Source organism: Acanthopagrus latus, chromosome 22 (assembly GCF_904848185.1).
Source record: "Acanthopagrus latus isolate v.2019 chromosome 22, fAcaLat1.1, whole genome shotgun sequence".
NCBI classification, from domain to species: domain Eukaryota; kingdom Metazoa; phylum Chordata; class Actinopteri; order Spariformes; family Sparidae; genus Acanthopagrus; species Acanthopagrus latus.
This window is the reverse complement of record NC_051060.1, coordinates 9993643-10021141: the sequence shown is the minus strand read 5'-3', so window position 1 is coordinate 10021141 and position 27499 is coordinate 9993643. Positions and strand designations below refer to the sequence as shown.

Here is a 27499-nt window from a genome sequence, read left to right as displayed (position 1 = left end):
TAAGTGACAGAGAAAGTTACACAGTGTAATGATATGCCATGGAACGTTATCACCGACGTGATCTGTCGCTCACCTGCTGCTGGCCGAGATAATGTGACACAAAACAAACAAGGGTGGAACTTGTTAAGACACAAATACACAAATACGAAGCAGTGAAGGAGAAAGGGTAGAGTTTTCAACTCAGGAATCCATAACACTACTTACCATTTCACCCCTGTATTGTGTACATGTTAACAGTTTTAAATGTTTTTATTCTTTCCTGTAGTCAGTAGCTTCCCTCCTCTTTTTCTATAGATATATATAGATATAGATATATATATAGATATTCTATAGTTTGTTAATGTCAGCTGAGGTGAAGTGTTGCACTAATCTCACCTTTACAGCATTGCATAACACTGTATTTTGTTTTTATTGTACACCACTTTAGAGCCTCAAAGTCACAGATATATCGATATCTGCATATATATTGGTCCTGTATGCACAAATCTGACATCTTATTTTTATATGACACTATAATGCAGAAAAAGATGCTTGGGGAATTTTATGATTATTGAATTAGCAGTGAACTTTACTGTTGAGCGCATTGATGTGATTTAAGACGACAAATAAATCTATCGCGATCTGTGTCACCAGTTTGAATGTGATATCACTGGTTGCTTTATTTTGAAAATCTGCATGTTGGTCTATTCATTTCAAACACAAAAACAAAAGCCAAATTTGACCACTGCTGTTCAGGTTGCTTCACATAATGCATTGAAAAGTATCAAGCTAATTAAAATGCTTTTAATTTTTATTTGATTTTAATTACTTGTCAAATTAGCATACTGTGTATTCTATTGAATGTCAGCTGATTAGCGGCGCAGTGTAGGTGGGGTTAGACCCGCTAAGACTCTCAGATTAGCCGGCTGTTGTTCAGTGCCTGCGGGGGAGCAGAGAGACCTCCCTGTCACTGTGGATTTACAGGCCAAACGTTTAGCAAGTGATCCCTGGCAGTCAGCTCTGGGCGTGGTGGCCCTCCATCTGCTGTGGGTGGCTTCCTCACCCTTACGGCTCACGGATCTGCCAGGGTGTTGTCAGAAACGGTGGCTGGAGTCGCCATCTGCTTCCAATTACACTGTGACGGCATGCAGGTCGGCGTCCCGGGCGCAGCCTTGCTAAACTGCCGCAGCGAGAGTAGAGAGGAGCCGGAGGGGAAAAGGAAGGAGGCAGAACTTGGAAGCGAAAGCCGCGACTTGGATCTGATTCTAACTGTGGTTGAGCTGAGTCACTGTAGCCGGCAGAGGCATGGAGCCCTGGCTGCACTTTTCCATTACTCTGTGGATTTTTTTTTTCTCCTGTAATTGGTCTGACTGGGAGACTAACAGCTGCCTCCAGCTTTAGGTTTGGAAGTTTCGTTCTCTGGTAAGACATGAGGGAGATGTAGCAGGAAAAGGATCGTTTCTTTTCACCAAACTGGAGCGGAAACAGGTCGGATTTTCACAAGTTGTGATGTGACTCTATTCACTTTTCTTGCTTTCATTTATTGTTGCATGGGCTTTGAGCCACTTATATGAATTCCTGCATGCGACACAGATGCCTTAACACCCATTACAACCTCTTGGCTCGCATTTTTTTCTGATGTGAGAGAGCAGATACGAGCTGTGTGAGCGGTAACCGCAATGTTGACACTCTCGGAAAACCTTTTCACCAACTTCCTGCTCCAAACTTCGCTGCTTTCTTAACGAGGAGGCGCTGATTCTCTGAAAATGGAGAAGCAGAAAGCCATCCTGAAATTTTTCAAGACTCTCTCAGAGGAGCAAAATGAGGACGTAACGCAAGGAGACACGGAGCTGAGCTTCAATCTGAAGAAAAATGGGGATATGCGATTTGAAGATGCTCTGGAGAGCGGTAGAGACTCCTTATTGTATGTTATATTGCCCCTGGAAGAAGAGGAGATCACCTCAAACCCAGCGGGACGTTTAACTACGAGAGAGGAGGGAAATGACTCAGAGATGACAGAGGAGGAGAGGAATGATGTCAACCTGACGGAGCGGCAACACGAGGCCGCAAACGATGAAAATGTCTCAGAGAGTTGCTGTGACAGTGGCGGCAGCGTATCGTCGGATGAATGCTCTTTAAAGGAATCCCGGCAAGCAGAGTGTCAACACGTTTCAACTGAGTGCACAGGTAACGACTGTGATCTTGTCACACCAATGGGTGTCGAGGAGGATGACAGCGAAGAGGCCAACCAGAGCACGGGAAAAGACAGTCATCACTGCCAGGACGATTTCATCATTCCTGATTCAGATTTGGGAGCTGATCCTGAGAAATCGGCGAAGGGTCGGCCACCTGAGACCGAACATGACGTGATGACAACAACACAGACGGGAGCTGGAGTTGAGGCGCAAACATGTGTCGGCCCTCCGTGTTTTAAAAATGATGATGAGGAAGAGAAAAGTTGTGCAGAAGAGGAAAATGAAGAAGATGAAGAAAGAGATGTATTCCCAGACTCTTCCACCCAACTTCCCTTTCCTTCCATCCCTAAAGACACAAATATCGTCATAACAGCGGCTGCTCATAACCCTCCAACTGGATCCACGTTCACCAGGGCCACCTTCTCGCCAGGCTCCCCAGCGGATAAGCAGGTCCAGCTCCCAGCCCTCTTCAGCGCGATGAGGGTCCTGAGGAAGGGGGTGGTCGGGCCCGAGCACGACACCGTGGCCCCGATCAGGAGGGACGTTTCCCCTGAGAAGCAAGGGGATGCTAAAGTCCAGGGGGGCTTCCTGGAGCAGATCTCCCTGCTCCTGAGCAAGGACAAGAAGGAAGCAGGGGCAGAGGAAGACGAGGACGACACCAGAGAGAAGGGTGAAGAAGGTGAAGAGTGCGAGAGTCAGGAAGCCCAAACAGAGGAGGAAGCAGAGGTTTCAAATGAGCCTAGAAAACCGTCTGTGTCCAGCGCGGAGGCAGCATTCGATGCGTTCAAAGCTTTTTTCACCCCAAAGCCTCTGAAGAAGGACCCAGCAGACAAGGTGGACCTGGAGGCCGTGAGGAAGAAGATCAGAGCGGATAAAGACGCGCTGAGAGCGCTTTTCGACAGGACCGCCAACAAGACGCCGGAGAAGAAAGACTCACCTGACTTTAAAGTACGAATGTGTATCAGGCATCAAACCGTTATCTCTCGTTATTTGTTGGGTTTACCAGAACCATTTTTGTATCATTATCCTCTATGTGAGGATGTAGTGGCTCGATTTAAGATTCATTCTGTTACTAATCAGTTACCAAACTGTTTTTTTTTCCTCCCAGTCAGAAACATCGACCCCCGGAGAGGGAGAGGAAAGAACCCCCGGTCGTCTTCACGCCGTCTGGCCGCCACTTAAGGAGGAAAAAGTCGGGCTGAAGTACACAGAAGCAGGTACGACTGACACATTTATGTATTAGTCATACAAAACTATCTATAAATCTAAGTGTCCCCAATGGAATAAACCCTTGTGTTCTCTAGAGGTTGGATTTTTCTGACCTCATTTTTGATTCTGAGCTGACAGAGGGGTGCTGAGCTTGTGTTTTGAGCTCTTAAAGACGGCCTCTTACTTTCAGGCGACATGACATGGTGAAAATAAATAAATGCACTTCGTGACGTAGATGTCGCCACCCTGTCACATCCACTATGTGCTGAGTATTCATGTCAGATGTTAATTCGAGACGGAGCAGCAGAGGGAGTCGGAGTGTTTGCTCTGTGGCGTCACGCGGTGGCTGCACAGTTGTATCAGGCTCTGCTGCCACAGTAAACACAACTCCACCCTGTGTGTGTGTATGTGTGTCCGCAGAAAACTTCAGTCCGCGACGCTTCAGTGTGTGAAGGGATTTTAACAGAGTCACACGTGGAAGAGGCTGTTGTGCCTTCAAGGACATCATTGATATTTTAACAAAAACAGAAACATCCCGAGAGGAAGACTTTTTTTTTTTTGCCAGTGGCCACTTTTTTGTTTTACCTTTGGCGCCACCCAGTGGAATGATGATGTCAAGCAGCAGTGCACACAACAGCTTACTATCTGTGGGTACACCTCTGCCATGACTTGTAATGACTCTGATAAATTAGGAGGTTTTGTTCCCCTCCTTATTTACAGAAATGATAAGTGCAGAATATTAGAAACACCTCTAGCAACACCACTATAGGTTTGGACTTTGAACATTGAACATTATAGGCCTCGTGAAAGTCGACGTCATGACTCAACTGTACTGGATTGCATTAAATCTGTGTGGCCAATGAAGTGGCCACTCACTGTATACCACAAGATTTGTAATAATCACATCAAAGGTCAACAAATAATAACTTTAAATGAAAGTTCAATTTATCACCAATTATACTGATTCTAACTAGAATTTTCTGTATTTTGCTTTTATTTTGAAAAGATAATGTACTTTCACAGTAATCCTTTATTTTTAACTTGTATGGAAAGGTGCTAGGAGTGTTAGTTCCCATTTTTTTTTAATTCAAAAAAGTTGTTAAAGGTATAAAAGTCTTCCTTCGGTATTTTAATGGATGGACTCTCAGAATGTGTACCTCTGTTTAACTTTAGAATTATTTAAGCACGTTTTATAACACTGTGTGCAGACACGCACCTTCCTGTGAATACAGTCAGGGAGATAACACTAAATCCGCTTTCTAACAAAGTGCAGTCATCCATTAACAGATAAATGTTTGCTGAAATACAACATGCCACATAGTCTGAGCTGTGGGCCTCGCTGTCGTCTGTCTTCCATTGTGGCGTCTGCTGCTGTCATGTGGTCAGCCTTTGTGTTGTTTCTGACCCCGACAGCTGCACTGTATCCTCAAACACCCCTCAGCATGATGCAGTGGTGAAACATGAATTTGATTTGTTCTGCAAAATCAGTCCGGCCGCAACACTAATACACTCGTCACGAACGAGAAAGTTCTTTGGGGCACCACAGCTGTAATGACGAACATCTGCTGCGGAACCAGAAAGAACACAAAGCTGTTGTAAAAGAATGTTTTTGTTTGTTTTTTTTTTTTACTGATGGTTCTCCTGCTCTGTGTCCTGTCAGAGCACCAGGCTGCTCTGCTGCAGCTGAAGAGAGAATGCAAAGAGGAGCTGGAGAAGCTACAGGTCAGTGTGGAGGATGTGCTGAGGAGCTGAATCAAGCTGTGCGGCCGTGTGAGGCCAGATTTAAGGAATTCAAATATTAAAGGGGCACTGCGTAGGTTTTTGGAGAAGAAATTCAAACTCAGAATTGTAATATTTACAATATTAATGAGGTAATCATTTAAAGTCAGATTTTTTTTTTTTTTCTACAAAACGTGAAAAGGTACAAAACGTGAACTTGAAGACAGTAAAACAGTTAGCCTAGCTTAGCACAAAGACTGGAAACAGAGGGAAACAGATAGCCTGGTTCTGTCAGTCCATCAGACATTATGTCCATTACTAAGTAAAACAATACTCATTAAAATGTTTAACACAGGCGCTTTTTTTGTCTTTTTGCAAGAATGAAGCTGACAACCTAAAAATGTCCCTTGTTTTTCTTGCTCAATTGTGAAAACTAATAGACAAAACTGAGGAAAAGTTACATGGTTACACACTTAAAGTTTAACACATCTGGCCTCCTGGCAGTTCACCTTTTTCCAAATCTGGCCCTTTTGAAAAAGTTGTTGTGACCTGTGTGGTGACACCTACGTAGTTACTAGATAGTATATTTATTTAAACAGATTTACAGAAAAAAATAATAATAACAGCAAAATAAAGCCCTTTTCTTGTGTAGTGGACGGAATAGTTTCTTATCCTGATAGTGAGAATATTCTGGAAAAAAATCTTTAAAAATTCAAGCAACAGCTAATCTGTTATCATTACACTGTCTTCAGGAGGATTATGGACAGCAGCTCTCCAGGCTGAGGGTGGAAAACGAGGACAATGTCGCCCGTCTGGAGTTGTGTCTGGCGGAGCTGCAGGCCAAGCTCTCCCAGGCCGGTACCGGTCCCCGAGGGGAGCTCAAAGATGCCGCTGTGTCGACCGGAGACGATTTCATACGCAAATCCTTCCGCACAGTCTGCGTCCAGACAGACCGAGAGACTTTTGTTAAGACGCCTGAGGACGGAGAGGGAACGAGCCCCCAGCAGCAGAAGGTGAACCCCAGAAAGCTGGACCTGACCTCTATCAGCCTCAGCCTGGCCGGGCAGAGGGACGACACTCCGTCGTCACACGACCTTCTTCTTCCTCCATCTGAGCAACCGCCTGCTCCGACCAAAACACACAATCTGCCTCCTCCTCCTCCACCTCCTCCATGTTTATCTGCACCCCTGAACAACACGCAGCCCTCAAACGGTCCTCCACCACCACCGCCCCCTCCACCTCCTCCATCCGCGCCGGGCTTAGCCCCCCCACCTCCTCCTCCTCCTCCAGGCGGAGGCTTCATGATCAACAGACCTCCCAGGAAACCAGCAGTGGAGCCATCCCGACCCATGAAGCCTCTGTACTGGACCAGGATCCAGATCCAGGACAGCAAGTGGGTTTACATTTACAATACTACATTTGTGTTGTGTGTCTTAGACCAGCAGATCGAAACAGACGCTGATTCAACGCCACGTTTCTCTCTCCCTCAGTAACAACATACTGTGGAACATTTTGGAGGAGCCAAACTTGATCAACACCAGCGAGTTTGAGGATCTCTTTGCCAAAACCACCACGCAGACCAAGAGGAAGCCGCTGTCAGAGGTGTACGAGAAGAAAGCCAAGGCCAGGAAGGTAAACACGCAAAATTAACCCGACAAACGTGCAAGACACAGGTCAGGTTTTGTGGGGTTATTCGCAATACGTTGCTTGTCCACTAGAGGGGGTGATACCACTGAGTTCACAGATGTCAGAGGAGAGTTTTTTTTTTTTTTTCAAAAAAAACAGATTTAGACACAATTATCAGTTTAATAAGCTTTGTGTGTTAAATGTTAGATTTAGCTCTCTTTACATCATATGTTCTCGTTGTTTGGTGTCTGTTCAGTAATTTTTATTCCTGAGTGGAGTTCATTGTGTCGTCCAGTTAGTTAGAATAAATGCTTTAAGTTGTTTTTTTGTGTGTGTGTGTGTGTTGCACCTCTAAAAAGCAAAGGCACAGACAAAGAGAAGGACGATGACGTAGAACTCAGTTGGATAAAAAGACTAAAGATCTTATTTGTTTAAACACAACTCATATTACTCACCTGTTACTGAAGTTTGCATTGATAAATTCGGACAGCGGCTGTTACAAATGCAAGACCAGTTAATGCATTGTTGTTTACTTTCCTCCATCTCTTCACATTAGACCCTACCACCGATGACTAATGGTTTGTGGTGGTAAGGTCGTCACAGTAACCGCGTGTGCGCGTGTGTGAATGTGTGTGTTGCAGCTCATCAAGCTGCTGGATGGGAAGCGCTCTCAGGCCGTGGGCATCCTCATATCGAGCCTCCACCTGGAGATGAAAGACATTCAACAAGGTGAGTCACGGGGCGCTTCACCCGTCGAGGTGCGCTGCTGGGAAACGGCGCGTGTCGCTGTGTGTTTTCCTGTCAGCTGCTGATTTTGGAAAGGACTGCGACCGGAAATAAACTAGAAATCATGTACATGCTTGTGTAATATAAGTTCATCCACACGTTCATTGTAGCTCATTAATCATCATATTGAGCTTTAAATGAAAAAAGCATTTTTCTCAAGACGAGGGTATCAAAGAGTGACTTAGAGCATCAACAACGGAGTACGATAACAGATCTCAGTTTAGAATTTAGATAGAATTATTGTTCTTACTATTTCCTCGATCACGATTTGTCAAAATAAATTGTGTCAAAGTTTTGAGCAATACTTAAAGTTGAAATAAACCTATGAGTCCCACATTCGCTGTAGTGTCTCCAGTACATGAATGACGCTTATGATGAAACGTGAAACTCAAACGTTCAGTGACATGTTTTAACTGCATTTAAGTATGACATATTGTACTCTTCAGTTCATTACATTTATCTGACAGCATTATAATGTATATTAATTCAAATTCAAGCAATAACATAAATTTGTCTGAGTTAGCAGGAGGGCTAATTGTCATAGGATATCTGTTTGCCTGATGTTGTAGTCCTAATACTGCAAATAAAGATTTAAAAAATCTATAATGAGTATATAAACTAAAAGACAATGTTATTAAAGTAAACTGTAGCAACGTATTGTATATATATTAAATGATTAAAATGACCTCTATATTAGCTTCATTCTATTTTGGCTTCGTAGTGAGGACTTTGATGGATGTGACTTTTGCTCAAGTAAGGTTTTGAATGTAGAGGAGCATTTTTTTTCTTACTTGCATCATTTCTACGTCTGCTAAAGGATCTAAATCCTTCTGGCACCACTGGCCAGTACTGACATCAACAATAAGGATGGAAGCTGCTGGAGCTGTTGTTAGCTGTGTAGCTATATTACCGTTTTTGCACCATTTTTCCCCCCTGCTGGAACAGCAGTTAGACTCACGCTAATCATCATTAAAACCTCAATGTGTGTAATCAAACAAACATCACGTATATCACTGCCGGTCTGAGGACTCGAGCCTGCAGTCTTCATCTGTAAACATTCAGGTAACCGCAGTTCCCTGAACGTCACCCTTGTCTAACTTTAACCTCGGCATCACACTGCAGTTGGCCTGAATCTCACTCTGAATATGAGCTGCTGGTGAATTTAAAGTAGGATTAAGGTTTAAAACATTCACCGCAATGCCAGCAAGACGGTCACAGAGAATTAATCTGCATTGCTAATCCCAAACTCCAAAAAATCTTTCTTTTCAGGAAATCACGGGAGAGATCGCCTGAAAATTCCCGTTCTGTATTTCCTCAGCTCTGTTTGATTGTTTCCTCATCCTCACAATGAGCACAGTAATCTTTTAAGTCATTTTCCTTAGTTTGATTATCACTCATTCCTCTGGATATTACCTGGAACGCTCTACAAGACGCCTCCTGCATGTTAACCAATTATATTAACTGTTGTATATCTGTTCTTCCTTTAGCCATACTGACAGTGGATCACTCCGTGGTGGACGTGGAGACCATTGAAGCGCTGTATGATAATGTAGGCATTACAGCACACTTCGCAGCGGTTTAGTACTAAGTTCAATGAGCCCGTTATTTACATGTCACTGTCAATGTGTCAGAGAGCACAGCCGGAGGAACTGGAGACGATCAGGAAGCACTACGAGACGTCGGAGGAAGAGGAAGTCAAACTGCTGGACAAACCTGAACAGTCAGTATCTCGCCTGCTGAGAGGAATCTAAAACCTCTTCCCACTGAGCGAAAAAACATATCCAAAAGACGTCGAGTCAACGTCCAGTGGAGAGGCAGAATCAAAGTGTTATTTGGCATTTTTTTTTAGACGCCTTTTCAATGTGTGCAAGTCATTTCCAAGTAAACAAAATGATCTCTTTTCAACTTCTAAAGAACTTCTTGTGGTTCAAAATTGAAGTTTCTCTGATGGCCAAATTTTACTCCATGCAATGAAAGCTTCAGCGAGGATTTGAACCTCAATAACTACATTGTAAAAACCTTTGTTTTGAACCCTGTAAGAACGTCAACTGTGGATGTTTAAAGACGCCTAAAAAAGACGTTATTAAAAAGCTTCATTAAAATCCATCAGAGACCTTGACTTGACGTCTAGTGGATATGTTTTTGCTCAGTGGGTTTAGGCAGGTCTAAGACAGATGGACAACATTAACCGCATTTTGCCCTCTGTGAATCCGTTTCAGGTTCCTGTACGAGCTCTCTCAGATCCCGGACTTTGCAGGCAGAGCTCACTGCATCATCTTCCAGTCGGCCTTCATCGATGGGATGTCAACCATCCAACGCAAGCTCAACACAGTCTCCAGAGTCTGTGAGGTAGGAAGACCGTGTCAGATTTCAAGAATTCCCAGTCTAACCTTTGATAACAAGGTGATTCTTGCGGTATGAAACCATGACTTGTGGTTGATCTCGGGTGTGTTTTCTGTTTTGAGGCTCTGCTGGAGAGCGATGGTGTGAGGAGAGTGGTGGGACTGGTGTTGGCTCTGGGGAACCACATGAACGGGGGCAGCAGGGTCAGAGGTCAGGCCGACGGCTTTGGACTGGAGATTCTACCTAAACTGAAGGATGTGAAGAGCAGGGTAAGGCCTGTAGAGCGGACCACGTGATCCCCACTGTTCATTGTGGTTTAGTCCTGCAGAATCTACTGACAGTATAGTAGAGTTTTCTCATGGGTGTAGTATTAGATGTATTCTACTCTCATCTGTGTCTTATTTTTACTATTATTTTATCTTACTTTAGTATTTGTGGCATCATATCCCTGGTTTTATGTTCATTCTGTCTTTTTGGAGAAATGAAAAACATGACACACGAGGGCAGAACTTCAAAATAAAACATTAAAATAACAAAACCACAAGCTATGACAATAACAGGGTTACGGTTTGTAGCCTGAGAGGCCAAACCCCTGGGTGTAAAAGTCCATGAAGCACATTCGAAAGGTTGTGAAGCTCGTTGCTACGACATTCACGTAAATGAATAAAAGGTGAACTACATGAGCTCATCAACATTTTTATCAGTTTTTAAAAGCTGGATTTGTTCTTTTCAAATGGTCCAATCCACACTTGACTGCATACAGTCTGAATATCATGCAGTGAATCATCTTGATAGAGAAAAAAACTGATCAGATGGTCCTGCTGAGGGAATTGACATGTGACAGGGAGCTACTCGCCTGTACAGTGATGTTTAACTTTCTACTGATGTCATTTTCCTGCATTTCTTCTCAGGACAATCGCATCAGCCTGGTGGACTACGTAGTGTCATATTACCTGCACAACGTGGATAAGGTATGAGTTAGCTGCTCTGTTACTGACATACAGTATTTCTGCGACTTTGTGTGCTTTAATCTATTTATATTGTTTTCCTCTGAGTATTTATCAAGTTCATGGAGGAAAAGTGGTAGCGCCTGCTTCTTTTGGTTAATGGGTCCAAAGTTGAGTGGCATACAGGGTAAAGTAAACCAAAGGTGTCATGTCATCAAACTTATTATATTCCCAAAGATCCTTTATGGATTTGCTTGAGGGGAGGGTTTCCTCGGGACTGGTTTGAGAAACTGAACTTTTTTTTTTTTTAACAAACTGAATTTCCATCTTTTGTTCTTTATTGTTGAATTCCCCACAGATGAGCATTTCTTGTTGAAGTCAATCTTTATTTTGGGTTATTTAAGCTGTTGTCGTAAATTCTATCTTTTAGAGCTAGTAGTGATAGTCTAACAATGGCATAACTGTCAGTGTTGAAAAAGATCGAATATGGAATAGAATCAAAGTCATAACGAATCCTGTATTTGAAGACTTTCTTATCCTCCTTGACATGTTTCCTTTAATTGATTACACTTGATGGACCAGGGCAGTTTTTAGATGCATTGTGATTTTCTGTTGAAAGATCGTCTTGAAGTCAGTAACTGGACATTTAAACCCAATTCTCGACATTGTGATCTTTGGACGTTGCTTCTGGCTGAACCAATGCAATGGTGAAACATAATGGACGTAAACATGTGCACCATATTTACATTTAAAGACACTTCTTGAGTTTTGGGCGGATTAATTTTATGGATCATTCCAAATATCAAATTTAAACTTCATCGGCAGACTTTGACAGAAATCATGGCAGCTCTCAACCTTGCATTCATTATCCAATGGATTTAATATCCTCTAACAAGTGTATACCTGTTCTGACAACACATCTCTCATCCCTGATGCAACAGTCATGTTTTATTCTTGATTGCATTCCACCAGAACTCCGGCACAGACAAGAGTACGTTCCCACTTCCTGAACCGCAGGACGTCTTCCTGGCAGCGCAGGTCAAGTTCGATGACCTCAACAGAGACCTCAGACAGCTCGGACGAGACCTGACAAGTACGTGATGTCACCGCTGCAGCCTTCATCTGCTCCATCTCCTTCTCTCTAAAGCACCCCTCTAGCATATTCGCTGCCGATCCTCTTCCCCCCCCATATGATGTTTGACGGTTGCACACATTCCCCTTATAAGGCAGACGGTGAGCCCCGGCATCCGTGTTGACGGGGAGACTGGAAGAGTCTCCTCGCGGTCACTCTGTTGTGTGTTTTATGTTTGAAAACCTCAGCCAGCCTGTGAAACTCTATCACTTTGATTTTTTTTAAGGTTCCCACAGAACAAACCTCGACCCGGTCTGGCATCGTTTTTCCTCACACACACACACACACACACACACACACACCCTCCATCAGCTCAGCACCCTGGTTTCCCATCCCCGGCCCCACCAGCCATTCAGTCACTGTTTATACTTACGGCTGAAGGCCTGCTTCTTTGACCAGGCTCGAGTTAGCTGAGGCTCCAGAACAAAAGATTTCCTCTCGTCTTTTCTTGCCCGTTCTCCTCTCTAAGTGTGCCCATATGACGCCATTCAGCATGGCAGTCGGTCAAACCAGACGAGTCACGTCGAGGACAATGCTGACTCTTACATGTGCACGATTGTGAGCGAGTTGCATTGTTGTATCCCGATGTATACATGTGTTTTTGCCCATGTTTCACTGTGCGTGTACTCAGAGACTTGGAGTCTTGCTGCTGATACTGGCCTGGCGCCTTTCAGATCTGGCTTCTAATCCTCCTGCCCATCAGATCTCCTGCCTTTGTGCCCCTGTCGCCGGCGCAGGGAGACCATGGCTTCCCACTTATGTAATCTCCAGACCTGGAGTATCTGCAGCGTATCAGCACGGGCCCCTGCAGAGATGCACGGATCCTTAGACCGCTCGGCCGTATCACCTGGGCTCCAGTGTGGCCCCCAGATGTGTGCCGCAGATAGCTTTCTTTACCTCTCAACACAGCGTTGTCTTATCTACCCGTCTACCCAAACCACCGTGCAATCTGGATCGCCCGTCGCAGGGTCCCTTTTGTTCTGCCCGTTTGAACCGCCCTCATCCCCGTGTTTTCTGTTTGGCTGGTACGACATGTTTCCCAACACGGTAAAAGGGAGTTTAGTTTCTCTTAAGTCATCCATGCTGTAATGCTACAAAAATCATCCCTTCTCACTTATCTGTAGCGGCATCTAGCCATGCAGATTTGGATTTATTTGTCTGTTCTTACTCCAGGGCAGTACAATGGAGGTGAACAAACTTTTGTCTCTATTTTGAATTGCATTTAGAAGTACCAGATTCAGAAGCTCTGCCTCGGTTGCTCTCGATTAACGGATGCATTGACACACACATTAACGTAAACATAAACCTAACCAAGCTTCCTCTAAATATGCCTGTAGCCACACGAGCAGCGACTTGAGGGCTTTTCATGAAGTCTCATACATTCACGGTCCCCAGAAGATGAATTTGTCCACTTTGTCTATGCACTGACTTTGCCTACATATGGCGCCACCGACTTCAGGCATCCCTTGATTTGTCCTCTGCCTCCATTATCACATCAAAATTATCGTTTTGAAGACATTGACTTTATCCAAATGTCTGGGCTTCCCCGCTCTTTTAGACTTGCTAGGAGTCTAGGAGTGCTGCGAGCTGTGAAAACCCACAATTTATCCAGTCTACACCTCAAGCAGACTGTCTGAAGACTCTAATGAACTTCACTGATTTAATCCCCCAACATGAATTGCACAGATGTAACATTGTAGTTTCCCAACGGCTGACTGACCAGCTAAAATACAGTATTATTGTGAATGTGTTAAACAATTTCATCATTAAAATGTCACTTAAATCATGTAGGCTGGAAATCATTTTCAACCCCATTACGAAGGAAGTAGAGGCAGTATTCTTTAGGCCTGTTTATCTGTAGCTTAAATCAGCCTTGCAGTCTCCCAGCCCCGCAGATTTGATGTCATGACAGTGAACACATCACAGTGTATTGATTTTTTAATGCAATTCCATCTGTGAGTAGACAAGGCACAACTATTTTTCTCAAGGTCATGGGGTTCAAACCCTGGCACAAAACTTATTGAATGTGGGGTAAAAAAATATTCAGTTTCGGGTTTCTTGACTTAAAAAAGGTTGAGAACCAGCAGCTTGCTGTAAACACGGCTGTCATCTTTTGTATGTTGAGGTATGCCAATAATTTAAAGACTTCAACACTTTTCACAACTTGTTGCTGAGACTCTATTGGTTAGGTCTATCTCCAGGATCATTTTCATTACGTTTCCAAATATAGCCTCAATCCACAACTACCTCATGGATTTACTATGCTGCAGTTATAGATGTTTACATAGATATTTATCACTGATAAAGTCAATATCTTTATGCACATTTATGCTTTTTGAAGTTTTTTTAGCTTGTGTTTGGTACCCTTGATTAATGTCACTGTGGAGTCTAACAGGAGTATTGTTGCTATTCCCGAGGCGACCGATGTAAACCCATCATCATCCAGACCCTCCCTTTAAGAGAGCATTCATTCCCTGACCACGAAAACCAAATCCCTGCTCGACTAAAATTTGTGTAGCTCCGGTCTCGCATGTGAGCGCACCACACTCCTCGTCAGCCGGCTCTGTTTACGTGGAGGCCTTGTAACCCTCTTCAGTCTGAAGTAAGCAAACCTCTGTCGGACGACAAAAGGCCGACAAAAGAGAGAAAGGAGAGGGAGAGAGATACCCGCCTCCACAGTTTACACAAATCCTGAATGAAAACAGTATTCTTTTGTAATCTTATCTGGGAGATGTTGATCGAGCGTCAGGGCTGGGAGGGGGTGGGGGGGTGGGGGGTGGCAGGGGCTCGGCTCCCTCTGCAGCCTCTATTATGACTGGCTCCGCAGACTGGCTCCTCTGATCCACTGATTGGACGCAGAGCGGCGTGGAGCCACCGACCGGCAGGGGAAGAGAGAGAGGGGAGAGGGAGCCGCCATCTCTGGGTGAATCTCAATAAGCGGTATCTGAAGAGGAAGCGGTGCCGATAACCTCCTGCTCGGGCACAGGTGGAGCTGGTTTAACCCAGAACTCTCACTCTCTGTCTCTCTGAAGCCGCCGTGTCGTAGGTTAAAAGTCAACTTGTCCAAAGAACAACACTATCTCTTTAAGTGTATTCACCACAAACTAAGAACATGATGGTTAAAGGCGTGCACAGTTTAAAGGGATGCTCCCGCATCAAGTCTAGTTATGACTAGTACGGCACAGCCTGTTCAAACTGTTGTGCATCGTCTTCAGTGGCTGTGGAGGGAGTCAAAGGAGGAAAGCAGCCCGGATGATGCTTCACTTAAGTCGGGGGTTATCAGGTCGAGCTCGGAGACAGATGAATTATGTTGAACCAGCGTTAACAATCTTTTACAAGCAGTGGAGTGTGGAGAAGTTGGTGTTTTGCTGCCAATAGCTCCGTAACAAAAGAAGCATTATTTGGAAATGTATGATCCAATGTTTTAACTGTGCCACTGGATCTGAGAATGGCAGTCAGCCAGTCAAGTTTTATACTGGCATTCATGATCCCAAGAGGATGAATCTTAGATCAATCTTCATGATCCTCTGATGTCTCCTTGAGCAACATTGTAAAGGTGAAATTTGTGTTTTTTGCGTGTGTGAAAAGTCTGAATATCTATTGGATGGAAGATATTTTTTGAAGTCAAGGAAGTCGTAATTTAAGTAAAATATATATATATAGTTTCCTTATTGACTTGGAAAATGCTCTTTTGATTTGGCAAACATCATATGTGTGATTCATGGTACAATTCAAATTTAATTCAAAAATGTGTCTCTCTCCATTCACTACCATAAAAAGTTTTTTCTGAAATAAGGTCCCATGTTAGCATGCTAACAAGCTAAAATAAACAATAAAACATTTTACTAGACATTATCATTTCAGCATTTCTATTGCATTTTAGTGTGCTGATGTTAGCATTGTACAGCCACACGAAGCTGCTACTGTAGCTTGTATGTTGACCCATTTTAGTTCAAAATCTGTTTTTCAAGACCAGTAAACAACACCTCCCTTCCTTAGATTTTCTTCATACTTTCAGAAAGAGTTCCAGTCTTCAGCCACATAAGTAAACTTTCCAGCCACTGGTTTCTATCACTGCTCATGTTTTAACATCCGATGCTGCTAATTAGTGCAAACATGCCATAAACAGAACTGTGCATAAATGTATCTGTAGAAAGACCTCTCTGATGTGCAGCTTTAACAGCAAATGCAAATAATGTTTATGGTGATTAAACTATATGAAACATAAAAAGAAAGGTCAAGCATAGTTTCCCCCTATTCTCTTGTTTCCTTTCATTTCAGGATGCGAGAAAGACGTGCAGAAAGTTTGCTCTGAATCTCCCGAGGAACACCTGCAGCCGTTTAAGGACAAGATGGAGGCTTTTGTTCTCAGTGGTGAGCACTTACAGTCGTGTATCTTTCAGATTTTAAACTTTCAAGAGGGGGGCATTAGATGACTTTGTTCCAATTACATAGATTTCTTTTTTTCTGGAGCTGGTGCTTGGTGAAGAAAATAAACCTTTGTTAAGACATCTGTGACCATTTAAAGGCCCAGAGGTGATATTTAACATTACAGAAAATATGTTATTAATTAAATTTTTTCCATATGTCCCATCTAACCTATTCTTTTGTATTCGTCTTGTTACTACTGGCTTGAATATCTTCGTCCCTCTTTTCTTATTTCATGGACTGTTTTTTTTGGTATCTGTGTGAGAGGGAGATAGGATGAACTCAGAGTAGAGGCTAGACACCCAGATAGGGATCACACAGATTTGGCAGTGACTGAAGGACTCCTGCCCTGAGACACACAGGCACTGGGAAACATCCATCCAGCCAAGTGACGCACTCCGTGTTTTTTTAGCTTTTCCACGTTCACATTTCGGTGAGCTGGACATTTACGTGGAGGCTAAAGCCGAAATCCCACATTTACACAGGGGAGGCAGACACAGGTAGCGGTGCGCCTGTTATTTCGTGATAATGGCATTGCAATTTTGAAAGTGGCAGCGAAAAAAAAAAAAAAAAAGAATGGCTCCATTGTTGAATAACTGACTGTGTAATTGCTGTTTTGAAGAGACTCAAATGGTTGTCTGGCTCCATTTGACATGGTCATCATCAGTATTTATATCAACAGAGTCTCCACAGGGATTATGTCTGTTCAGAATATACTGTAATCTGTGTTTTTTTGGGGGGGGGAGTCTGGATGCAATTAAACTGTTCCCTTGTCTGTTTCTTTCTCAGCACGGAAAGAGCACGCGGAAGCTTCCTATCAGCTGATGACTGTACAGAAAAGGTTAGCGAATGAAGGAATACTGTCATTTTGTATCATGCATCATACTAGTCTTATAGAATTGTTTTTTTAGATTCAGTGTCAACCACAAAAGCGTTTACAGTATGTTCAGAAGTGACAGACCAGCGCGGGAGGAAACAGGAAAATGGCCACCATGTGAATAGGGTGTATTAATAGTCACTGCCCGCCACCAGTCAGCATCTCTACCTGTCAAACGGTCAACATTCTTTCTCAAAAAAGGAATGGGCTTGTGGTTAATAGTCAAATTGGTTCTATCGCAACAAGTCTGTGGATCAACATCACTGGCGTGGATTAGCGATAGCATCGATATTAGCATGGGCACGCGGCTGTTAGCAGGGATAGTGTTAGCTGTCACTCAAACAGAAGTTCTTGTTGTGTGTTGAGGAGTTTGGGTGTTGGTCAAACTGTAACCTGTCCTGGTCATTTACAGCCACAAGACAACTCTACTGTTAAACTTTACCCTCTGCTCCTGTCGCTAACACCGGTCTGCTCTGACAACAGTAACCAGAGCTATCTATAGGTACCATGCTGCTGTTATAAACCCTATTGTGGGATGACATATGACTTCCAGATTCTATTACGATCATATTCCATATTAGCAACAGCATAAAGTAGTGACTCTGAAGTAGACCCGGGTTTCTATGACCTCGGCTCGGCTTTGATCTAAAAGTAAGACCTGGGTGAACACGCTAAATTCCGCCGCGCAAAGTGATGACGTGTTGTCAACATCAGGTGTGTGTGAATAAGAATGGAATTCGGGATGCTGTCTATTAAACTTTGGGAATGGGATTAATATGCGAGTTTTAGTAAATGACATTTGTTTAAACAAAATGTGCTGACCAGCTAATTTTGGTGGAAAAGCAGTATTATATTACCTGGGCTATACATTAGCTTCAGACAGCCAGTATAATTGTAAGCTAGCAGTGTAAGATAGCATAGTGATAGCATGGTGCTATACTGGTCAACAGGGTTGTATACCGAGGACCAGTACTTTTTGGTACTGGCTCCTATTTGGGTCGGTACCAGGGTACAGGTAAGATTCTGAACAAACGGTACTGTTATCTTTTGTTAGCTTTTTTATTATTATTATTATTATTATTATTATTATTATTATTATTACATGGATGGTTTCTTAAAGTCTAGCCAACAGTAATGACTATAAACTTGACAACAAACTCCATGACTTCGCAGAAACGAAACCGGGTGCAGCTGCAAGGTGCTGCAGTCTTTAACGTTAGCCAGGCTGCTAACTTTACTTTGTTACAGCAAGCAAACACACTGCACTCCTATAGCTTCATACTATGCGCACACTCCAAATGTTTGGTGATGTTGCTTACCCCGAATTTCCACTGGATACTGTCCGCTGCATTATGGCTCTGCCGTCCACCGTCCGGTCACCGGTTGCATTAACTTTCGTCCGCCACGGCGCAGTAAGGTAGGCAGCTGGCGTCGCGAGGCCGAGGAGTTTCCGCGATAATCACATGATCACTGTCCACCGCAGTTATAGGTTTGTGTTTTAAAAACAACAACAGGAAGTGTTCCCGACCGAAGGACATTAGAAAAACTTGTGTCGGTCTCTTTTTTGAGATTTGCGTGCTGGTGTCAACACGGAGTGTTTTATTTTGAAATGTAACCGGATATTATATTGTTATTTCTGTGTTTGACTTCCTGTGTGCTCGGTGCTAAATTCAGCTGACTTGCTGCGACGTGTTCCGGCATCCGCCAGATTTTTTTATCTGGTCCTGATCCTGGTTATGTGTTCAGGAATATTTGTAATTGCATAGTTTCTGTTCTGTTGAAGCTTTATTATGACATGTTGTAATATCGATGAGTATCATCGAGAGATCATCGAGAGAGTATCAAAATGTATCACTACCGATAAGGAGAATTGGTATCGATAAAATCCTAACAATATCCATCCCTACTTGTCAGTATTTTCGTATACACAGATTTACAATATCAAAATGGCCGATGTAACAATGTCAGTTGGCTAAACCACTACGTAACTGTGCCAGTCGTGGTTGCTCGTAGCAACAGAACGCTCAACTGCAAACCAACTGCTGGTGGCAGAAGAGCTAACATGGCGTCTAGCAGATTAAATCCTCCATCTTTTTTTTCCCTTTGTATGTGTTTTTAATCTTCTCTTTTTATGCTTGCTGCTCAGCTTTCAGGACTTGGCTCTGTATTTTGGACTGAAGCCCAAGACGGGAGAGAAGGAGGTGACCCCTGATTACCTCTTCATGGTCTGGTTTGAGTTTTGCGCTGACTTCAAGGCCCGATGGAAGAGGGAGAACAAGGGCATCTCCAAAGACAGGTATCAGATAGCCCTGTGCACGTACGTCTCCAGAGCCACCACTGCTGTCCAGAACAGAAAAAAATAGGACTTCCTTCCTTAAGAGTCAGCATGTCATTTAATCCACAAAGATGGTGTAATGTCTGTGCTCTGGCTGATCTGTGTATTTATTAAATGCCAGAAATCTACCAATGTTGCTGAAAAAGCCCAGTCAGCGTCTGAAGAATAGCATAACTTTAATTGACACTGACTTTATTTATTAATTTGTGTTCAATTCTACAAATGTTGACATAACAAACATCTGCTACTAACTGAGGGCTCAAGATTTAAAATAAGGATTTTTTTTTTTCTTTGATTATTCATGCCAAAGTTTAATTGAACCAATCAAACCAGTGAACTTGACCCAATGTTTTGGGGTTTTTTTTTCCAGATTAAAAGAGGCTCAGCTGTCAGTCAAGAGGATCACAGCAGATAAGAAGGTGGAGACCAGGAGGATCAACCCGAACAGTCTGGTGAGTCGGGGTTGATCCCGTTGTGTCGATATGCTGAAAGAAGTGAAGAGATCTCCCTCTGTGTACGTGCCTCTCTCTGTAAAAACAGACATTGCCTTAACCTGGTCTTGATCTGGCAGCAGATGACAGCATGCACGCTCATAAAGTCTGCCCTGCTGCTCTGATTGAAGTTTCAACTCTATTTACGAGTCCAATCACAATTTGCTCCCAACAGAAAGAGCGACTGCGCCAGAAAGAAGTCAACATGTCGTCTTCTTAAGAGACCCGGGAGGTAAAGAGATGCCACAGTCCCAAAATCACACGAGCTGGACCCGACTGGATGTGGACCACCAAACCAAACTAACATTCCCGCTTCAGCTGACAGCTTTATGTAACATACTTTGCTTCTTAACGATGTATTTTTAATTTAAGAGATTGAAGAAGATCTTTTGTGCAATATGCAGACATCATTTACAGCTCGGACTGTGTGTAGATTCTGACAATTTTTGCTTTTGATTTTCTGACATGTAATCTTTTCAATACTTTTTCCACAATTAAAGTTGCTGATTAGGAAAAAAAAAAAATGTGATCTGGTAGCTTCGAAACTGTTTTATTTACAACACATGATACACATATTATACACAGAGTCGTCAAATGAAGTGGCATTTAGCAGTGCAGGTTGTAAAAAGAAATGTCTGTATCATTAAAAGCCTTCAGCTTCACATCCCACACAGTGGAAACAATACACCCATCGACATCCTTACACACTTTTCTGAGGGCTCTGACATTATAAATTGTTACATTTTGACTTTGTAGAAGCGTAGCTAATAATTTACAAGACATCTGGACATCTTAGAGGGAACATTGCTGCCATTTTCTCTCCATTATAATGGTTTTTTTTTAAACCAAGGCTCAGGTAACATCCTCACCTTCCCTCTTTATTTCCACGTGTCCTTTTAGCAATACACTCTTCTTCTTTTTTTAAAAATTTTATTTCTGCGCCTTTCCCCCAAAAGGGAGAGGATTTGTTCAGCCTGGGCGCGTCTAATCCGTATCTATGGTCGTGCAGCGGCACAGCTTTACGCGCTGGATCCGTTTCTTCCTGGTGCTGGGCGTCTGGCCCGGGCAGAAGAGGGTGTACGTGACGGTGCTGAAGGTTTTGGGCTTGCACGCAGAGCAGGACTGAAACACGTCCCCGTCCTGGTAGTTGTGCCTCGGGATGTAGAAGGAGTTGCACTGTCCGTAGCAGAAGCGGTTGATGATGGTGCGGCTCAGGCAGCCCTCCTCGCGGATGGTCTGCTTCAGCGGCTGCGTCTTGCACCAGTCCAGCCGCAGGTAGCGACGCTCCGTGACGTGCAGCGCCTCCTGGCTGGACTCCAGCACCTCGTCGGTGGAGGTCACGGGCCCTGCCCCGCGGGAAATGAGTCCACCGATGGCCGGCTGTTGGCATCTATCCGGTTCCTGTGGGTCGTACTTGTTCGGGTGAGGGATAGCGCCTTGAAAGGTGTCGGCGTCCGTACTTCTCGGCGAGCTGAGCAGCAGCGCCAGAACCGCTGTGGAGATCAGCACCGGCGAAGTCCTCATCGCTGAAGCTGAAGTCGGTTGGGGGGGGGGGGGAAGGCAAAAGTCGGTCAGGAATGGAGAGGATTTTACGCACAGCTTTTACGCACGCATTACGCACCAAACACACGACATTCCAAGAGTTCAACATCAGCAGTTCTTAGATCGATTTACCTGTTGTTTCTTTAATTTCCTCACGAGAAATCGCTGTCAAGTCAGACTGCTCCTTCTTCTGTTCCTTCCTCCTCTGCAGTGGCGTTATGAATGACACACTAAGGGCTTTTCTAAACTGTCTTGAGCTTCAGACCTTCAGCAAACACGCCCCCCGCCCCCACACAAACTTTGTCTGGCTGAGAAGGAGAAAAAAACAACTCAAGTCCAAACTTTGTCAATGCAGATAAATCGTTTATTTAACTCAACAGAACAAAAACATAACACAAAGCATTTCTGTCAAGACGAAGTGACCCAGGACGGATTGAGCACTGCCTGTGGAGACGTGAGCAGACACTCATCAGAATATGATTTACTGTACTTGCCATGCTACAGTGAAAGAGTTGACAGTCACCCCTGACAAAGCAAAGCTATGACACATTTGTAATTAACTCTTGAGAATATGATCGGTATTGAATCTTCAAAGACACAGAGGTGATTAACTGCTTCTATCAAGACATACAAAAACTACACTAAAGAGCGAGTAAATCTGTACAGTCATGGCAATAAGAACGTTCTGATTCAACATTCCTTTGAATCAAAATATCTCTATACAACTTCTTATTATAATACAGTTGGAGATATGATGTGCAATGACGGGCAAGTTTGTTTGTTTTTTTTTTAACACATTGTATTTGAGCAGTTTGGGGTTAAATGGCTGAATTGCAGGCGATGTCACTGTGCTACACGTCCTCAAATTGTTTGGTGTAAGTTAACAGAGAATCACTTTTCCCCCTATAAATAGCCTTGATTTTGAGTTTTCTCCCACTTGACTGGGTATTTGTCTTACTATGAAGTGAACTCTGCACATTGCGACTGATGAGGGAATAACATCTTGGACAGTTAACATCGCTGCAGTACATTAAAAAAAGCGTAACAAAAAATGCTGGCAACACTTTCTTTGGAGACTTTTTCTATAACACATTCTAAACACAATATAATGTGTCATAATGCACCCGTAGAAAGAAATAATCATGGTTATGAGCACTCACTCACCATCAGCAATATGACTATAATCACAATGCATTATAACACTAGTGTCTGTAATGCATTATGATGTGCCTGTGGTTATAAGCACCCCAACATTAATGATGCTTTATTGCAATAATCACAACTCATAATATACATACTTAAAATGCACCTATCACTATAAAGCATTAGGAATGTTGCCGAGCGCTAACAAAAATAATCATGTTAACAAACATTAGGACTCCTATGTCTAAGATGCAGTGCAAGCATACTTATAGTGCACCTATAATTATAAGCTTTCACAAACACTCATAATGCATGATAACAATTAAAACTCAGCGTGATGTCTATGTCTATAATGAGTTATAAAATTACTTGCTGTTATAATTGTTTTATAACCATAAAAGCACAATGATTCTTCCCCTTACATTTACAGTGCTTTAATATTACAGTGAGAGTTGCTGGTGCAGGAGTTTAAGTTGTGGCTTTGCTGGCAGCAGGGATGGTCGGTGCCTCCTCCTCCTCCTCCTCTTCCTCAGAGAAGTGAGGAACAGATTTTTTGGCGACGACGTTGTCCAGCCTCTGGCCCATCAAGTAGGGGTTGACACTCTGCAGGGAGTCCGAGGAAAATATCAATATACACGGTATGAACGTATCTGACCACGCAGAACAACATCTGAATAAAAATATGTCAAGTTTATTCCCCCCCCCAAAAAAAATCAAAAGTGAGATTCTTGTTCTCATCGAAAGAATGAGTTTATGAGTACATTCCTCCCTTCAGGGGTACATTTCAGGGCTGGTGTTGTGGTTTCTGAGACATAATACCACAAAGAAAGAGGAAAAATAGAACAAATACTCTACCCTTTTTCTTCTTTTTGGTCCTCCCTTCAGCTTTTGGTACAAAAGCTCCTTGTTCTAAAAGGAAACACAGAAAAAAACTGTTTTCAAACATTAAATCACATATCCTTTGCTTTACAGCCAGTCCCTTTGTTCCTTAAATTACAGTCAACAAACTGCTTGAATGCCGTTTGGGGCGATTTTCTTCAAACCAGACCAACCAAGATACAAGTTTTGTTTGATCTTGTAAATGGTAAAAGTCTTGTCTTCATTTTGTCTGTAAGCTTTTGCCAGCATGAGAAGCCAAAGCAGCGACTGCTGGGATGCTTGTTCCCAACGTGCAGAGGGAAAGATGAGAGAGACTGGAACTAGAATAATCTGTCATCATTACTGCTCCACTCAATCCCGCATGAGAGCACTGACTAAAATAAAATCCCTTTTAGGTTTGCACCTTCACTTTTTGGTTAATATGTGAGTATTAGCTCCCTTTCTCCAGTTTAAATCATTGTAGTTTGAATATCTTTTGGGTTTTGGACTTTTGCTCGGACAAAACAAAAAGCTCTGGGAATTGTAAGCAGCATTTTCACCGTTTGATTGATCTGTGATAAAAACAAATAATTAGTTCCAGGCCTACTCTGCACTCACCCACTTTGCCAGCGCTGGGTAATCGTGCTCCGGGTCAAATAGGTGCTGGTGTTTCTGAAATTCTCTGCTGAACTCGGCTGTGTCCGGGGCGTTTTCCAAACATCCGTCTGCTGCTGTGATCGTAAAGACACACCAGCAGTAATGAAAAAATATGGTTGATTTACTAATTCAGATCATCTTGTTTTTCAGAAATGTATTTCAATAAAAAAGCACGACGCAAATATATACAGCAAAGAAAAGAAAGAATCGGCTCTGTGGCAGTGATAACATCTTCTGAGACATTATGATGATAGTAAATAATGTACTAAGAACAAGAGTTTCTACCAGTCTTTCCCAGAGGACAGGGGTTTGGAGGGTCTGGGTATCCGTGGTCATCACTGAAGTCTTTGGGAACGTTGTCGCCTGTCAGCTCGGCCACAATGTTGGGGATGTTGCCAAAAGGGCCGAGGTGCTGCAGCCCTTCATGAGCACCACCTGGTGGAGAAAAGCCAGCACTACAATTACATAGGAGTGAATCATATTAATTGTTACAGAACAGGATGAAACCTCACCTGAGGCAAATTTACATTACATGACATTATCTCTGTCCAGAGAAATTCTCAATGATATTACTGTTGTTACATATTTGAATGGGCCTTAATAAACCATGAATGACTCTGCAACTACTTTGCAAATGTATTGTTAATCATTTTCAAACAAAAATGCCAACAACTGTTTTTTTCAGCTTGTCAAGCTCCAAGATTAGATGTTTGTAGTTCAATAAAACAAGCAAATTAAAGAGATCAGCGACACAACTGAGAAAAAGCTTCATAATACAAAGATATTATAAGCATCGAGTATTTACACTGTTGGAAATGTCATACTGAAGATATCGCATATGTGACAATGTACTAGTTGATTTTCTGTTCTGTTTTAAAAACTGGGAATCTTCTTTTCCTCTTTTTTGATAACCAATTAATCATTTCACTCCTTTTCCAAACGAAACTGCCCACAATAGTGTGGTTCAGCCAAACAAACTTAAAAATCACATGATTTATTTTTATGATGTATGACAGTAAATGGAAGATCTTTGAGTTCCAGACTGCTGGTCAGATAAGACAAGCAGTTGGAAGATTTGATGAATATTTTTTAGACAATATAATACATTGATAAAATGTACCCATAAAGAAATAAACCAGTAGTATGATGAGGGCTTATGAAATATTATTAACATTGATGTGAAATGTATCTAAACCAGGAGGTCACATTCAGTATTCAGTTTGAAACAAGATAGGATCACAAATAAGCGTTTAGCTGCAGAGGGACGATGTGAAAAGCTTCCAATAGAAAACCACCGACAACATATTTTTGTCAAGCCCGGCTTGTCATATCATTTCTCTATTATATCACTATATTATTCCCTGCCCTTTAAGCAATGCCTCGACAGAAACATGAGAGAAAATGGAGTAAAATAGAAATGTAATAAGCAAGTACATCATTTCTGTTGCTGTGAAAGTACACTAGTATTTCCCCCCGGTTGTTTTCTTTGCTCATATCAGCTCTCTATCACCAACAGAGGTGATATGCAGTGGGACAAATACAGATAACTCATCATTTGGTCCAAATCTACCCATGTAATGAATATATGGTAGCCAAAGTAAACATGAAGCAATGATCATGTTTAGTGGTGATTCATATATGTATGTTTGGGTTGTTGGGAAAAGAAGTAGAATACAGAATTAAGAGAGACGTTATTAAACAAATTATTATTTCAGGGATTCTATCCCTGTGTCACGTGGTTCGTCCCTTAAAAATGTAAATTAGCTCATTACAATGACAGATAGACCCAACATACCCTGTATGCTCTGAGGCCCGACAATGTTGGTGGCCTGGTGTGCGGGATACTCCACCCTGGGCCGAGCGATGCCCAGCTGCTCCATGACGCCGTGCAGGAGCCGCTGGATGTCGGCCTCAGACACCTGGTCCGCCGTGCGGGGGCTGCGGGCCGCAGCCCTGCCGAGCTGCAGGCACAGGAGGAGGCCGAGCAACGATAACCGCACAGCCGAGCCCATTTCTGTCGTCTACAGGAGGGGAGGAACACACTATCACAACAGGTTCCACTGGACAAACGATGGTTCGGGCGTGTTATAATGTGCAAACACAGCTACGTGTTCCTGTCAGACCCACCACAGGCCAATTAGTAAGAAAAAGGACATGATATAAAAGGAACTGTTTCAGAGGATGTTCCGCTTAAATGTGTTTCAATAGTTAACAGGCGCATTAAATTATATTGTCTGTCATTTGAATAAAGCCGAGGTGCGCCACTCACACTGTAAACACAGGGTCGATGTAAATAGTCTATTTTTAGCCTGGATGATATGTCCACGAGACAGTAAAACATCGTCATTTATAATAAAAAACTGTATCTAACTATATGTTTTAGATTTCGAGACAAACATTTGTTATTTTAACGCGAGAAAACATCCAAATTATCTGGAAAAAAAGAGAATTGGTCTGATTTCTTACCGTGTCCTGCCTACTGTGCGAGACCTGTGTCAAGCTAACTAGCATGTAACACACATTTCCTGTTTTCAAAATAAGAGGTCTGCCTCATAAATACAATCGAAAGGGGATTTCACAACCTCTTTCTTGGTAAATTATACCCAAATCCATTCTAATTAAAATCCATTCAGCATGATTTCTGATTTCATTGCTTTGTTGAATAACTGTCCTGAACCTTTAGCCTCTGCGTTTATTTTATTTTGAAGGATAAACACCTTACTTCCGTTCCTATCACAGCTGTCTGTTACGCAACCTTGAAGGATGTGATCCGCCTCACTTCACGGCTCAGATGCAGTTGCTAGGATACCAAATCTCCCCCCCATTGGCTGTTGCATTGTGTCAATTATTAGTGCAGAGCAGCAGCTGAGATCATAATGTAGGCCATCAAAACAGTTTGTATCTCTGAGAAAAAAGATCTTTTCTTGCTGAAATCACCTTCAGTAGGTGGTTAGGGTGATGAAGTATTTACCTTTTGCATGGTGGTGATGTACCCAGTCCATTTTTTTTTCCTTTTAAGGGTTAGGGTTTTATATCCAACTTGTGCAAATACTTTGTGTATATCTATTCCCATATATCCTCTATACATTAACTCCCTCATCTTGACTGTAATGCTTACAGGCTTTATTGGGTCACTTGAGACCTTCTGGTGGTGATGTAATACGCTGCCCATGATGTCATTTATATTATTACTAGAATTCTCTTTTCTTAGCTTTGTGGTTATTTCTGGGTC

The 27499-nt window shown here is 42.8% G+C and overlaps 3 protein-coding genes across 5 annotated transcripts in view; 1 reads left to right on the top strand and 2 right to left on the bottom strand.

Annotated features, from left to right (window-relative positions):
* LOC119012886 (formin-like) overlaps window positions 1-20590 on the top strand; it is a 29161-nt gene extending 8571 nt beyond the window's left edge. Inside the window, exons 1-17 of one of the 2 annotated variants that reach the window (XM_037087089.1) lie at window positions 944-3122; window positions 3283-3391; window positions 5044-5105; window positions 5855-6495; window positions 6593-6734; window positions 7370-7457; window positions 9002-9063; window positions 9146-9234; window positions 9734-9863; window positions 9980-10126; window positions 10769-10828; window positions 11777-11897; window positions 16218-16310; window positions 17154-17205; window positions 19388-19537; window positions 19947-20028; window positions 20243-20590. In XM_037087089.1, coding sequence (XP_036942984.1) covers window positions 1746-3122; window positions 3283-3391; window positions 5044-5105; window positions 5855-6495; window positions 6593-6734; window positions 7370-7457; window positions 9002-9063; window positions 9146-9234; window positions 9734-9863; window positions 9980-10126; window positions 10769-10828; window positions 11777-11897; window positions 16218-16310; window positions 17154-17205; window positions 19388-19537; window positions 19947-20028; window positions 20243-20287 — 3450 coding nt within the window. In that variant the 5' untranslated portion in view covers window positions 944-1745 and the 3' untranslated portion in view covers window positions 20288-20590. Of the gene's footprint in view, window positions 1-943; window positions 3123-3282; window positions 3392-5043; window positions 5106-5854; window positions 6496-6592; window positions 6735-7369; window positions 7458-9001; window positions 9064-9145; window positions 9235-9733; window positions 9864-9979; window positions 10127-10768; window positions 10829-11776; window positions 11898-16217; window positions 16311-17153; window positions 17206-19387; window positions 19538-19946; window positions 20029-20242 lie in introns of those variants that run through there. The other variant, XM_037087088.1, reaches the window with a different exon arrangement.
* Window positions 20591-20596: 6 nt separating this feature from the next.
* Window positions 20597-21815, bottom strand: grem1a (gremlin 1a, DAN family BMP antagonist). The gene is made up of 2 exons (XM_037087090.1): window positions 21742-21815; window positions 20597-21599 (listed from the first exon to the last, which is right to left on the bottom strand). Exon 2 carries the CDS (start codon window positions 21589-21591, stop codon window positions 21052-21054), a length of 540 nt encoding a protein of 179 aa, XP_036942985.1. The 5' UTR covers window positions 21592-21599; window positions 21742-21815; the 3' UTR covers window positions 20597-21051.
* Window positions 21816-21951: 136 nt separating this feature from the next.
* On the bottom strand, window positions 21952-26802 carry LOC119013069 (neuroendocrine protein 7B2). 2 transcript variants are annotated; one of them, XM_037087420.1, is made up of 6 exons: window positions 26734-26802; window positions 26063-26288; window positions 24553-24702; window positions 24229-24341; window positions 23608-23661; window positions 21952-23355 (listed from the first exon to the last, which is right to left on the bottom strand). In XM_037087420.1, the coding sequence occupies exons 1-6, from the start codon at window positions 26776-26778 to the stop codon at window positions 23221-23223; spliced, it is 723 nt and encodes a 240-aa protein (XP_036943315.1). In that variant the 5' UTR covers window positions 26779-26802; the 3' UTR covers window positions 21952-23220. The 2 variants fall into 2 exon arrangements, with proteins under 2 accessions (XP_036943315.1, XP_036943314.1); XM_037087419.1 differs by lacking the exon at window positions 26734-26802 and adding an exon at window positions 26537-26656.
* Window positions 26803-27499: the final 697 nt, after the last annotated feature.